This window comes from Colletotrichum aenigma (genome assembly GCF_013390185.1).
Source record: "Colletotrichum aenigma strain Cg56 chromosome Unknown KSG_Cg56_contig04, whole genome shotgun sequence".
Lineage (NCBI taxonomy): Eukaryota > Fungi > Ascomycota > Sordariomycetes > Glomerellales > Glomerellaceae > Colletotrichum > Colletotrichum aenigma.
The window spans coordinates 3,795,968-3,810,798 of NW_023500910.1; the positions used below are offsets into that span (position 1 = coordinate 3,795,968).

At 52.8% G+C, this 14,831-nt stretch overlaps 1 protein-coding gene across 1 annotated transcript; it reads left to right on the forward strand.

The window, feature by feature from the left end:
- Positions 1-12,064: 12,064 nt before the first annotated feature.
- On the forward strand, positions 12,065-14,062 carry RTase-14 (putative RNA-directed DNA polymerase from transposon BS; the record flags this gene model as incomplete). The annotated part of the gene is made up of 1 exon (XM_037322128.1): positions 12,065-14,062. One exon carries the CDS (start codon positions 12,065-12,067, stop codon positions 14,060-14,062), a length of 1,998 nt encoding a protein of 665 aa, XP_037180396.1.
- Positions 14,063-14,831: the final 769 nt, after the last annotated feature.

A 14,831-nucleotide genomic window follows, 5' to 3' on the forward strand; every position in this document is an offset into this window, starting at 1 on the left:
GCCCAGCTCACGACCGAGATGCGGCGGCTCGAGCAGGCGCTCAACATCGTCGGGAAGAAGCCGGCCTACATGCGCCCGCCTTGACTGACGCCGTGGCTGTTCAACTGGGCCAAGCAAAACAACCTCAAGCTCGTCACCGTCAATGAGTATTCGTGGTCCGTCTCGGTGCTGGTGTTTAGGAAAGTACTGACTTGCGAGCTAGCCGAATGCCTCGACGATGCTGGCGGAGCGTGCCTGTCTGGCAGCTTCACTATCAAGCGCATGACTTGGACACAGAAATGCATCGGGTGTGGAAGAAGACAAATTGGCAGCAGACATGTGCACTATACAGGCAACCCTTTTCTAAGTTTCACTCAGAATCCAAAGGCCCAAGGGCCTGGTGTTCCAGGATCCGTCCGACGTGGGTCTTATCAATCGACTGACAGTTTCTCCGTATTTTCGCCATGATAACCTTCACGAACTGCACAAACGCGTAGTTACCCACGTTAGCATCAGAAACGCTCTGATCGCCCGACTCACGACCATCACCTTCGGACGAGAGCCGCAGGAATTGGCGGGTGCTGCAGTACTCCTCCATCGACTTCCGGTACAACTGACCGGAGAAGAGATTCAGCTGGGTGGAAAGTGGCAGAGAGGGAGTGGGACAGACGCCGCGATGCGGCATCGTGTAGAGATCCAGAGCGTCAAAAGGCCGGAAACCCATGTTGGGCCGCGGGGAGTACAGGTGCAACGACACAGAATCCGATACCTTGACGCGCGGGAGGGGGGTTCTTGGGCTTCGTACGGGCTGATGACCATCGCCGTCTCGATGACGCCAGTTCCTCACGCGCGTGCCAAGATCCACTGGATGGATCTCTGGAACAGGTCCGGGACGTGATCTCTGCCGGATGGCTTGATGGTACGGACAAAATCTGACGTCACCAGGAGACCTCCGCACATCGAAGTACCGCGCGGCGGTGGTGTCTGACAGAGCCTTACACGCTGACATGCAAGCTTTCGAGTCCTCCGGGATGATTCCGTGGGTACAAGACGCCGTCTATCTGGGTGAAGAGAATGTTTTGCGGGCGTTGCAGGCGGCGATCTCTCGATCTGCCTCTCCTGCTCGATTTCAGGGGAAAGCTCACGCTCCTGCTCTTCTCGGAAAGTAACCGAATCCTCGTTGAGACCGTTGAGCTCGAGGAGTCGCACGGTAATGGGATCGTGGCTTGTTTTGGTTGACGAGGTGGAATCTCCTTCGGTCTTCACCTCGGTGGGCGGCTTGGGCTTGTATTTGGTCTCGAGGGTCTGGGCCTCTTCCTCGAGGAATCTTTCCGCGTGTCCGGTGTCTAATTTGGTTGGTCCACCCGCTTCAGCTTCTTTCCACAGGATCTTGTGCTCGTGATACCGTCGTCCCTGGTTCGCCCACAGCCAGATACCGTGGCGAAGGTCGGTGAAAGTCTCAGAAATTGCCCATTTAAGGATGTCGACAATGGCGATCCCCATATCTCGATGGATCCGGCCAATTGGCCACTAACCCTTTACAACAATCAAGACAGTTATGCCTTTACTCGCTGGTAGCCACGCTGTCGTTCTGACATGTCCCATCAACTGCTGAATGACGCCAGCACATCTGCGTGCGAAGTAGTAGCCAGTCGGGGCAGTTCGGACCCCTTTTTCCAGCTAATTATCAAAATTGATAATCGGTATTTAATAGTAACTAGAGATTCTGGGTGTGGAAGTTGTACCAATAATCGCCCTCGCTACATAGAGCAACATCACAAGTAATACAGCCCCATCTAGAGTACTTATGGCGCCGCCGCTGCGTGAGGGTATTCCCAGAGATCTCAACAAGAGGCTGGCGCTCCTTCATTATCGATACCTTACTACACGCCACACAGGGCGAATTAACCCTCCTCCTACCTCGTAAGTGATGATGCCACTCAAGAACCTCATTACGTTGATCTGTAGCCCTATGGGGTTGAGACTTCTGACGAGCCTCTGCCTGTGGTCCAAAGTGCTAAATTAGCTGGGTAGACAGTAGTCGGCGCCATTCGTACTGGCTCGACTCACGTCTCCAAGCCGGCTCACCCCATAGCTGCAAAAAGGAGGTATTCACAACGATCACTTCGAGCAAGGAGTTCCAAGCAGTCGCTTGCCAGCCCCCTCTTCTGATTGGTCTCTCGTATGAATAATATGACCTCATCTGGTCGCTCGTATCGACGCCGTTCATTCGGTGGTTATACTTATCGATCGCCGTGGGTATCGCGAGATCCTTCCGGGCATCGGGGCCGAAGACTTCGCGGGCGGTGCGTTTCGCGGCCAAGTCGCCGGCAGGGCGCCGGCGGCTCCGGATGATCTCGGAGGTATCCCGGAAGACGGTAGTTAGGAAGAGGACCAGGGCATTATTCTTCCAAGTGAACTGGTTAATCCATCAGAATGAAACCATAAACAGATCAGTATGAATAGCAACGGCAAAAGCTGTTTATGGGAACATACCTGCCCGTCAACTGGAGGGATCGCATGTACAGTACCCCATGGGATACCCTTGCCCTCGTCCCCCTTTTCGGCTACGAGGATATCATCCATCCCGGCGTCCCTCCGGCAAGTGCCCGAGGCGCCGATATTCTGACGCCGGAGTGCCCGGAAGAGCTTCACCGAAGCGAATAGATTATCGAGGGGTACGTGGTAAACGGCCAATGGGAGCATCACAAGTAGAGTCGTTACTACGCGTTGCGTCGGCGTCAACATCGTCTCCCGGGCCGCCGCATCGCCGGGTTTCGGCCGGGCCTATGGCACAAGTCCGTACGGGCCGTCGCCGTGCACATGCCATAGCCACCGGAGGCAGTATCCCATTTGGGCTAGGATCCATATCTTGAAGCCTTTCGGGATCGGCTTCGTCGGTATCGATGTCGTCTCGAGAGATCGGTCCGTAAACCGGACCATAGCCTCGTCGATGGTCAAGTCGGAGCTGGGCCGGTAGAAGGCATCGCCGGTTTCTTTAATATGCGCCGACCACTCATTAACTTGCCGGTAGACCTTCGGCATACAGTCCTCGCGGCCTTGGCGCCGGCCGCGTCGCGGAGGAGGTTCGGAGTCGGCGTTTTGGCGGTGTCGAAGATATGTAGACGTCGGAGGAGTAGGAGGAAGCGGTCCCTAGATATATAACGAGTAAATATGTGAATGGGGTCGTACTTCTTCTGATATATAGACCAGTATTTCTCTAATTGTAGTTCGGGATGGATTCCCATATAAATCAAAATACCTAGGAAGGGGTAGATTTCGTTGGCAGAAGTCTCGCGCCACTTTATAGTTCTGAAGTGCTCTTGTGGTGGCACTAACTTCGCCGCCATCGGCGCCTCGTTCGTCCACTCGGCCTAATGCTCAACGAGATCTCGGGGGGCGTATCGGAAGACGACATCTAACGGCCGGGCTGGCAACAGCTGGATTTCGGCGTCCCGGTGCGGCACCTCGAAGGGTAGGAAGCCTCCGGGTACGCCGTATACAACCTCCGGAGGTCCTCGGGGCCGGACGGTGGCATTATCGCACCGCTCCGGCGTACAGTCGGCAGTACACGCGGCAGCGAGGTCTTCGGGCAGTAATGCGATGATACATGACTTCGCAGAGCCCGTAGAAACGTCAGAATCGTCAGAATCCATCATATCACTGATGACAATGATAAATGTGGTTATGTAACTACTGATGTGGTGAGGGGGAAAAACGGGTTCTTTTTATGGGTCATATGTACTGGCGTCATTCAGCAGTTGATGGACCGAAAGGGAGGAAGGTGTCGGAAATCGTATATGGACATGATGTAAGGGTCCACCAATCATGTGTATTGTTCTTCTTTTTGAGACTAGTGCTCCTCCCTTGCGCTTCTTATCTCGGCATGTTCCCTGTGACTAAGCGCCTCTAGCGCGGCCCTTAGGCGCATCTAGTGCGGTCTTCGGCCGAACATTTCTCCTAGCGCCCTCCCGGCCGGCTCTACGCGTGCATCGCTACCAGCGCCTTTAGGCCTATCACCCCTTTTGACAGAAGGATTGTTTGTTTACTTCGGATCGTAAAGAATAGTGATTATTTATTAATAGGCCATTCGTTATTTTGGTATTTTCCATCAAGACCTGGTGGTCCAGTGGCATTCGTTCGGTAGTGTCAGCGAGGCAACTGTTTCTCCCTATGCCCCACCTAGCAGGTCCAGCTCTGGTGTGGTTTTTCCAAACCCATCAATCAACCCAGCAATAGGCTCTCTCGCTTCGAACGAGTCCCTACAGCAGACATGCCACCCAAAAACAACCAGAACCTCATTGTGTACGTAGAACCTTCAAGATCCGAAAGAATCAGAGTTTACCATCACCCCGATTGCCGAGCTGTCTTCTCCGAGGTTAATATTACACGGCTTCGTCGGCAGAAGGCCATCACATCTCTCGTCCACCGACGTAATCTTTGGGTCCCCGACTTCTCGACCAAACGCCTGATTACCATGACACAATCCCTCCGGAAGGATATCGTATTCGACTCTTCCTACTCCGCCCGCAGAGCCTTCCCGGAGCTCTTTACGCATCAAGAGCCCGCGCCACCGGCGCTCGACGTCGCCCCCGCCACCAAATCCCTCCCAACCCAACCCGCGATGATATCCGCTGGTTGACCATAGACAGACCTCTATGAATTCCTAGAAAGGCGATCCTCACCTTCTAGCTATCTCTCTGTTCAGTGTTGTGCCTACACTGCACTAGCCTCTACTCGACTGGAATCTACTCGGACTAACGATATCCTCTAACTCCAAATTCCGTCCACCGCGCTATCGTCTGTCCGCGGCCCGAATTCTTCGCAGCAGTAAGCCGTCATCCTCTTACCGTACGCTCTCTGCTTTCTTAGCAAAGTTGCTTGAGCTGATATAAGCACACAGGAATCTTCTAGCAGCGTCATCTCCCTTCCTGATGATGAATCATGTATTGTCGACAGAGTTACTCAAAACTTTTACCGTCTCGACTATCGACAGCCTCAAGACCGCGACCCAGAGTCACTAAAGACTAGAACGATTATGCGAAATTCCCTAGCCTCCGTCTCTATGCTAGGGTATATACACTTGTTGAAAGATATGCGATCGGCGGCCTTAAGGATCTTGCTGTAACTAAGTTTAAGGCTGCTACCATATATGCCTGGAATACGGTTGACTTTCTCGATGCTGCTAGCGAGACCTACACCTCTACTGTCGACACTGATCGGGGCTGGCGGGACGTTTTCCTCGAGGCATTTGCCGAGCACGAGGACCTGCTAGACCGTGATGAAGCAAAGCCAGTCGTGAAGAGACTTGGCCCACTTGTCTATGATCTTGTTTATTTCCATTAGGAAGAGAAACTTTGGTATTAGTATAAGACGCTTGCCAGCTGATGTCTATGTTAGATCGCTTTCTAGGCCTTGATGGTCGAGTGCATAACGACAGTATTATTCACGGATAAGATTGATATTAGACAATAATATTGATATTCAGATGACTCTATTCTTTCCAAACTGTACGCACACGCACCCCTTCTCAGATTTCTCATGCAAACCCTTTGATGCCTTTATTCCAGCTTTCTCTCACGAATTGCAACGTCACACACTCGTCGTCCGAATGCTAAACCTCACTTCCCGGTCGGGTGGGACATGAGCATGTAATTCAATGTTGATCTTCCATATACCCACTGTCTGCGTCTGCTGTACATCAGCCGTTGTTTCATCCCCCACCGTCATGCTCCCATTGTTTCCTCCGCTCATGTTCTCATCAATGATCATAGGATCGCCCTCTTCAACCTCGTGATCCGTTGCCGCTAGCTCCCAAACCGTCGTCTCTTCCGGGTTTGTCCAATTCCAGACCATCTCTTCTCCCTGCATCATGAACTCGGACATCAAAGTAATCAATATTCTGTACCCTGTTATTTGACTTGAATTATCTCCTAATAGCGGTGTTGTTGCCTTCTCAACTGTAATAGCATCCGAAGCTGTTGAAGCAAAGATATGGGTCCTGCTTTCAGTGTGCCAGGCTCCTGCCAATTTATGTCTCCAACAGGTCGCATCCGCTCCCTCCCCCGCTCTCTCATCGCGGGTCCCCCAGCTTACGCAATCACTCCGTCCCACTCATCCCTCCACAGTCGCTCTGGTCGCCAAGGCTCCCGTCGCTGCAACCAAAGGGGAAGTGTCGCTAACGCTCCACGGCATCCTCATTAGAACTTACTAAAGACCGGCCACTCAGCAGTTATTCCAGAGCTTCCTGTGGGCCACCAGTCCCCACGATACCAGCCCAGGATGTTTTACTTACCCATAACACTAAGTAAGTAGATGAATGCGCTCCGTAAATTCTGCAGCAGGCTATAATTATTCCTACAGCTTATTTTTAATAGCTTAGGTTATATAATTTAGGACCTTAGGATACCTCTATTATATAAAATATCCCATTGACTGCCGCATGACGTCAGTACAAAACTGTTACGGTCAGCTATCCGACAGTAGGGTCTGCTAACAGAAGTTGGGGATTGACACTTTATAACAGTACACTGGGTCGTGGTCTAGTCGTAGGTCGTAGGCTGGTAGTAGATCGGTCTTCAGAGACTAAGGTGATCAGTCTTAGACTCAACAATGATTCGCAGTGAAGGTAAGCTGAGAGTATCCGTGAGGATGAATACTAAGTTGATTGCTGAAGAGCTATGGAAGTCTGACCATGAGCCAGGCTCAGGGTCATACTATATACAAGTCTTACATGAACAGTCCTGCTTGTTCATGAGCGCTGTATCCCTTGTCACTATGAGCGCTCATTCTAGAGTGGGATGAGCGCTCATTCTGGTATCCACTGAGCGCTGATTGTGGGTCCCTTATCTATGCCTATTCCTTATCATCACGTGACTTGTACCATAGTTCTTCCGTTCCGAGTGAGTCCCTGTCGTTCCCGTGATCCTGCAGTACAAATGTCTTGTCCTAGCTGCCCGACGCCCGAGTGGGTCGGTCAACTGTTATCCATGCATAACGGGTCGTAACAAAAACAACCCAACTTTTCTCTAAATTCGCCCTTTTCGAAATTTTTGACTGGTGGGAACAGACCGGAGACCCAGTTTTCTCCGCATATCAATGTTCCGACGTTATGCAGCAGTCGATGGGATAAACGGACAACAACAACTATCTAAGTAACTTTATCACTAATAGGGGTGTTTTTCACTCTTGCGCTGCTTAATGTCACGGTCAGCTATCCGACAGTAGGGTGTGCTAACAGAAGTTGGGGATTGACGCTATAGATCAGACATCGTATCGTGGTTCTGGATCGTAGGTCGCAGGCTGTAGTAGATCAAGTCTTCAGAGGCTAAGGTGATCAGTTGTTACGAGCAGGTCAGGGCAACCAACTGTGGCACAAAGCAAAAGCTTCGGTAATGACAAATCCGCTGTCATTATCCCCTGTTCTGCATTATATAGTTACAATCCTACAGTGACCAACTGTAGCGGTCGTACCATCAGTGTTAGGCTCAACAAGGTATTCGCAGTGAAGGTAAGCTGAAAGTATTCCGAAGAATGTTTACAAAGTTGATTGCTGAAGATCTATGGAAGTTTGACCTTGAGCCAGGCTCAGGTCATACTATATACAAGTCCTGAAGAGTACCTTCGTCCTGGGGCCGCTGTTCTCCGGTCGGTCCCCGGGGGTGGACCGCCGTAGCCAGGTCGGTCCATCGCCCGGGACCACTTATCGTTTGTCGGTCCTCTTATCATCATGTGATTTGCACCATAATTCTTCCGTTTTCGAGTGAGTCCCTGTCGTGCCCGTGATCCCGCAGTACAAATGTCCTGTTCTAACCGCCCGACGCCCAAGTGGGTCGGTCAGTTGTGTTAGTCCCTGTAGGTGTGTAGCTATATAGTTCAGAACAGGGGATAATGATGCCATTACCGAAGCTTTTGCTTTGTGCCACAGTTGGTTGCCCTAACCCGCTCGTGACACACACGTCAGCCAGCACGTGCTAATTGCCTGCAGCTGCATCACGTGGAAAGGCACGCGTGGGTGTGAAGGCATTTTTAAGTTCCTACTGAATATCGTTATCCACTACCGACATGCTCACGACGCAAGGCCGAGTGGGCTCTTCTCCTCTGGTCTCCGCCTGGTGGGTAGGCCAACGGCTCTCTAGATCTTCTACTAAGTCAACACTAGCACTCAGTCTCCCGTTCCGGCGACCATCCGAGCGTATCCATCATCCCCGAACCGACCGAATCGTGCCCTGGTCATACCCCTGGGTGACAAGCAGAAGAAGGCCATTCCATCCGAGTTAAGGAACAAATGCATCAGGCCTGGGACGGGCTTCGGCGGAACAATGACATACCAGCTCAACTCGGCATCTCCACTGCGTTGGGCAAAAGTGGAGTGGTGAAATAAGTCGGACGTCTTTGTCCGCTGCCCCAACTGTGAGGAGATCCATCTCCACCATTTCAATCGCCTATATGAGACCCCCCTACAACGACAGTCGCACTGTGTGACACCAGGCCGAGAAAACGACAGGTGCGACTACAGAATTATCTTTCCCTTCGATGAGGTCTCAGGTCATGCTGGCTACGAAATCGACAAACAGAGAGCCATATTCGTCTCTGGGACGGCCGATCCAACTGAATATTACAGAGCCAGGGAGGACGACCATGTAGGACCTACGGCTGGGACTTCCCTCCTACATACAATCCCGCCGGCACCCACTGTTAGTGCCGTGCTGGGTCTGCAACCTGAACACTAACACCACCAAATCAACCCCCTAACAACCGGAACCCTCGCCCGCGATGGCCTCACAGCCGGCCGCGGGCCCCTCGCAGGCCCCTAGGGGCCTCTCATCCTCTATGCATAGTCTCCCCCAGACCCCTCCCCCCCCTACCTCCCTACCTCCACGACCGAGGGGCCTCACGCCCCCCCCTATCCGGCCCTTGGGAAGGGGGCCACGATCGGCCACCGCCGCCCTCCAGCAGGCTCGAGAGGGTCAAGCCCTCCGAGATGAGGCCCTGAACCTCCTCGCCAGAGGCCTAGATGCCCTCATTGGGACGGCCCCAGCACGACTGAAGGCTACAGCCCAGGGCCTCATCGATACCTTTACCCGGTTTGCAACCGCAGAAATCTCTGGACCCACCCCTGGCCCCGGCAGTGGAAAAACGTATGCCCAGGCAGCTAGTAGCTCTACCGCTAGCGGCCCCGGCCCCAGCCCCAGCTCCAGCCCCAGGTTGAACCCAGCAGCAGGCCGGCGGGCCACCAGCCGCACACGCCAGCCTAAGCAGACCCAGGACCTCCGCCTACTAGTTCGGCTCCCTGCAGAACACATCCCTACCTCCAGAACCCTAGCCCCTCACTCAGTTAAGATGGTGGTAACAAAAGAGCTTAACTTACAGCCGCAAGACCTAGTTGAGGTCCGCCATACTGCTACAGGCTTCTCACTTCAGCCCCAGAACAAGGAGATCCAAGCTTTACTTCTCCAGAGAGCCCCTGAGATCAAAAGCTGCCTTACAGCTGAGAAGGTTGAGGTGCCCACTAAGTGGCATCAGTATATCGTCCCATTCTGCCCCCTCTACTTTACTAGCCTCGATGGTAGTAAGGTTGGCATAGAATCTGAAATAGAGGAAGAGGTCTTCCTAAAGACAAAGCAAAGACTTATCTCCTGGCGCCCAACCCGGGATAGCCCTGATCTAGCTACAGCTACGCAAAGCCTGGTTATCGCCCTCCCTCAATGGGTTAAGGAAGGCTTCCGCCTGTTTGGACAGTCAGGTCCTGCTCGTCTGCTCCCCCCAAGGAAGCATATCCCTAAACGACACTCTCCTGGCTGCCAAGGCTTTCACTCAAACCGCTACTGCACCCGGAAACCCCTCTGCGAGAACTGTAGCAAACCCTTAGATACTCATAAGGCTGGGATCTGCTTAGTTAGGCCTAAGTGTGCTAACTGTCATGGGCCCTTCCCAGCAAGCCATGCAGACTGCCCAGCTAGGCCCCTACTGGTTAACAGAAACCTTACTATTCCAAGCCGGAAAGAACTGCGAGGGATCCAGAAGGTTGGAGAGAAGGCGTCAAACGACCTTCTAGCAAACCAGGCTAGCTCCCTAGGAAGCAGCACACAGCAAGCTGAGGCTAGGCTAAGCGCTACTTCTAAGCGCCCTCGACCCCTCACACCTACGCAAGACTCAATTATTACTGCTAGTATAGCTGGGAGCAGCAGTATGGATGAGGATGAGGCTGAAGACTCTGAAACCCTCCCCCCCCTAACTAACCGCCCTATCCATCCACTCCCAAGCAGCAGCAGGAGCCAGAGGGTAGCCCAGAAGCCTGACTATAACGTTGTTAATGCCTACACCCACCTCGACCTCGACTCAGAGCTATAGGCTCAGGCCAGCTACCCCACAGGTACTACGAGTTGCCCAGTGTAATGTGGGGAAGAGGAGCCCGGCCCATACAGCTCTCTTAGAGCTCTGCTGGGCAGATCAGATCGACATAGTTTTGGTCCAGGAACCCTGGATAGGCTATAGAGATAAGATGCAGATTAATACACACCCAGGCTTTAACTCCTATGTACCAGTTGACTTCTGGAACAACAGAGACACAAGGCCTAGGGTTATGACCTACACACGCAAAGGTCTAAGGCTGCAAATACAGCAACAAAGACCTACCCAATCAAGAGATATCTTATGGGTGAAAGCTGGCGACCTCACTATTATGAACATATATAGGCCGCCAGATGAGCCTATAAACCAAGCAACCAGCCTCCTTCTAGATTATCAACCGCCAGAGAGAGCCCTTATCGCTGGGGACCTTAATGCCCGCCACTCCTCTTGGGAACCTGGGTCCCCTAGCCGGAATCGAGGAGACGATATTGCAGAATGGGCGGAAGGCTACAATCTTCTGTTTATTGGGGAGTTTGGGGCCCCTACCCATACCCACGGGCATACCCTCGACCTAACCCTCTCAAATATTCCCTTTACTGAGGCTTATATCAGCCCACACCTACACCCAGGGGCTGACCACGAAGCCATCACAACAACTATCCCTATGAGTAGGGCCCAGGAACAGGGACGCCAGGATAACCAGCTCTCAGTCCCGGAGTCAGCCCTACCACGGCTGATCGACCTAGTAAAGGCTGGGGCTACAGCCTTACCTACTCTAGGGGAACTGCCCAGCCCAGCAGAGCTGGACACCCTAGCTGCCCAACTGGTCAGCCTCTTCCATACAGCTATTCAAGCTGTAGGCAAGAGACGGACTAATCAGGGTAGGGGAGCCCCCTGGTGGACAGAAGAATGCTCAGTAGCCCACCAAGCTGCTATTAAGGCTAGGCGCCAACAGGCCCAAGAACCTGGGCTGGTCATACCTCCCCCTATCCTAGAGGAGCAAAAAGTCTTCCTAACAACTGTGAGAAGGGCGAAACGCACCTACTGGACTGCTAAGATCGAAGAGGCTAAGACAGACCAAGACCTATATAAAATTATAGGCTGGCGGAAGTCTAGCCTAGCAGTTAAAGCTCCGCCTCTAATAGTGGAAGGGCAGACGATCAGCAATACCCACGATAAAGCCCAAGCCTTGCGAAAGGCTCTACTAGAGCGATTTAGTGCTACAGACGACCTATCTGGGAACCCTTTTAGTACCCCAGTGGTTGTAAGTCGTATTATACCCTGGCAGAATACAGTTAGCATAGAGGAAGTACGCCAGGCCACTCTGACAAAAGCTACAACCCCTGGGACTGATAGGATTACTACAAAGTTGCTACAATGCACCTGGGGATTAGTAGCCAAGCCTATACAACAGCTCTTCCAGGCCTGCGTTCAAGTAGGCTATTTTCCTAGACCCTTCCGCAATGCGGAAATTGTCATGACCCAGAAGCCAGGGAAAACAGATTTCTCTAAGACTGGGTCTTGGCGCCCAATATCCCTGCTGTCCTGCTTAGGCAAAGGCTTAGAGCGGCTGATAGCAAAGAGGATGGCCTACCTTACTATCCTAGAAGGGGTTGCCAGCCCACAGCAGGTTGGAGCCCTACCAGGGAGGGCTGCAGTCGACCTGACAACCTGTCTAACCCATGAGATTGAGAGGGCTCTAGATACAGGGCTTACTGCGACGCTAGCAACAATGGACGTCAAGGGGGCGTTTGATTCCGTCTTACGAAACCGACTTATTGTCAGGCTACGACAGCAGGGCTGGCCTAGTAGCCTGATCAGACTGATCTACACCTTCACCTCTAGCCGAACAGCCTGCGTCAGGCTAGAGGATACTACTACAGAGGACTTCCCTCTATCCTGTGGACTACCGCAAGGCTCTCCACTATCCCCTATCCTCTTCCTGCTCTATATAGCTGATATCCTAGCTGATGATCGGAAGCTACGGTTTGGCTATGCAGATGATATAGGCTTAGTAGCTACTAGCCCCTCGCTAGAAGAGAACGCTACAGCCCTAGGCCAGGAGATCAGTAGTATCCTCAGCTGGGGAACAGAAAATAAAGTCGCCTTTGACCCAGCTAAGTGTGAGGCAATCCACTTCAGCAGAAAACATCAACAGACAACAGACCTACCAGATATCCAAGCCAGAGGCCTAACTATCAAGGCCTCAATAAAGCCTATAAGATGGTTAGGGGTCTGGTTTGATAGGAGACTCACCTTCCAACACCATGTAGGAATAAAAGTAGCAGCAGCAAAGAAGGTAGCCTATTTCCTACAGCACCTTACAAACACAAAAGGGGGGCTCCCAGCAGCTGCAGTTCGAAAAGCAGCTATTGCTTGCGCCCTCCCAATAGCCCTATATGGAGCTGAGACCTGGTATGCAGGCTTGACCAGACCAGCCCTGAACAGCAGCACCAGTATAGTCGGCACAGGACAGAAGGGTTTAGCCTGTAGAGTCGGAAGAGTTATTACAGCAGCAGCAAGGGCTATCCTACCTGTCTGGAGGACCACACCAACCAGTGCCCTCATCCGAGATGCTGGCCTACCAACAGCAGAGGTGGCCCTTGAGGCAGCGCGACTACGCTTCGCTACACGCCTACAGAAGGTTGACCAACAACATCCCTTGGTCCCAAGGCTTCTACAGCCAGGGCGGCAGCAGACCAGGCTCCAAAGAACAGCTGGCCTCTTACCTAGGTGCCCAAGGCCAGCACTCCTACAGCCGCAATACCCCCTAGGGTCTCACCACCCTATAGTCACACAGACGAAGGAAGCAGCAGCAAGGATCTTCCAGGCCTGGCTTAAGACTGTGCCAGATAAGCATACTATTATCTACTCAGACGGCTCTAAGGCCCCTGATGGCGCTACAGGGTTTGGCTTTGTTATATACCGTAAGAACAAACGTATAGCCCAGGGCTGCGGCCGCCTCAGCTTAGCAGAAGTGTTTGATGGGGAGGCTGAGGGGGCGAGGGCAGGGCTCCGACGGGCCCTCCTTACCTCCCAGGGCCAGCCTATACATATCTGTATCGATAATACCAGCGTTATCCAGGGGATCCGAGGCAGGGTCCCAGACTCCTCACAAGCGGCCTTCCTTGGGATCCAAGAGGCAGCTAGGACGTATGACATACGAACCCATTGGTCCCCAGGGCATGAAGGCATCAAAGGGAACGAGGAAGCAGACAGCCTAGCCAAGGAGGGCACAACCATGCCAGCCCCTAGGAGCCAACTAGCCACCCTGTCAGGGATCAAACGGCTAGCTAGAGAACGTATATGCCGCCAGTATAGAAAATGGTGGAAGCAAGATGCAACACCCCGCTATACCCAACTAGGGCTTAAGGCTTCCCTTGCCTGCCCCCCTGAACTAGCCCTGCCACGGGCTATACTCCATCATCTCCTAGCAGCCCGGTCAGGCCATGGAGACTTCGAACAATACCATCAACGCTTTAACCATACAGAAGCACTGCTTACCTGCTCCTGTGGGGAGGCAAAGGAGGCAGACCACCTAGTCTACTGCCGAAAGACCTTAGCGAGGAGGCTTCAGTGGCCCACCCTCCACCCCTCTAGTCCACAGGAGCCTATAGGACCAATAGGATCTCTGGATCGATACTACAAGGGGCTAATCACTGATCATGAAGGCTTCCAGGCCTTTCTCTGCGTGACAGATTTCTTCCGGAAGATTTGCCCGCGGTACTAGGGCCTAGGTCTGAACCTAGGCCTTAGTAACGAAACCCCCCCCCCTCGTAGAGGAACTGACGAGTATAACGGAACCAGGGAACCAGCGGGAACTAGGGACGGATAGAACACATAGTAGCCTATGGGCAAGATTTGGAGGACGTTAGGAAGAGGCGTGTACTGTAGAGTATATAGCTTGAGCCTGCGGCCCTCCACGCCATATACCCCTCGGGAGGTCGGCCGCAAGGGCGGCTGCGCCCTTGCCGCCACGGCGTTAAATACAACAACAACAACAACCTACGGCTGATGATTTTAGAGACAGAAAAAAGTGGACTGAAGCAACCGAGAAGGTCCATATCAGCGAGGCCGATTCAGGACTTCCTGGTGGCTACACTATCGAAAGGATTATCGACGTTGTGAGCGCCTTAGTTCAGGGAAGGGTAGGAGAAGTACGCAATTATTTAGAATCATCCAAGGACGCGGATATACTTCTCCATGGCGTCGAGGCACACTCTGTCCCTCAGCTTGATGGTTCCGACTCTTCTAGCGACGGCAGTACTGATGGCACCAAACCGCTGGATGATGAGATTGTCCAAGTAACTGGCAATACGGCGCTTCATTTCGCTGCATGTGAGGCGTCATACGAGATGGTTCGGCTTCTTTTGCAGAAGGGAGCGAACCCAGACGCGGTTAACATGGACGGACGAGATCCGCTGATGGAAGCTGCTCTCTGGGGACGGTTGACGAACGTCGAACTTCTCTTGGAATACGGTGCCAATAGAAAAATCGAT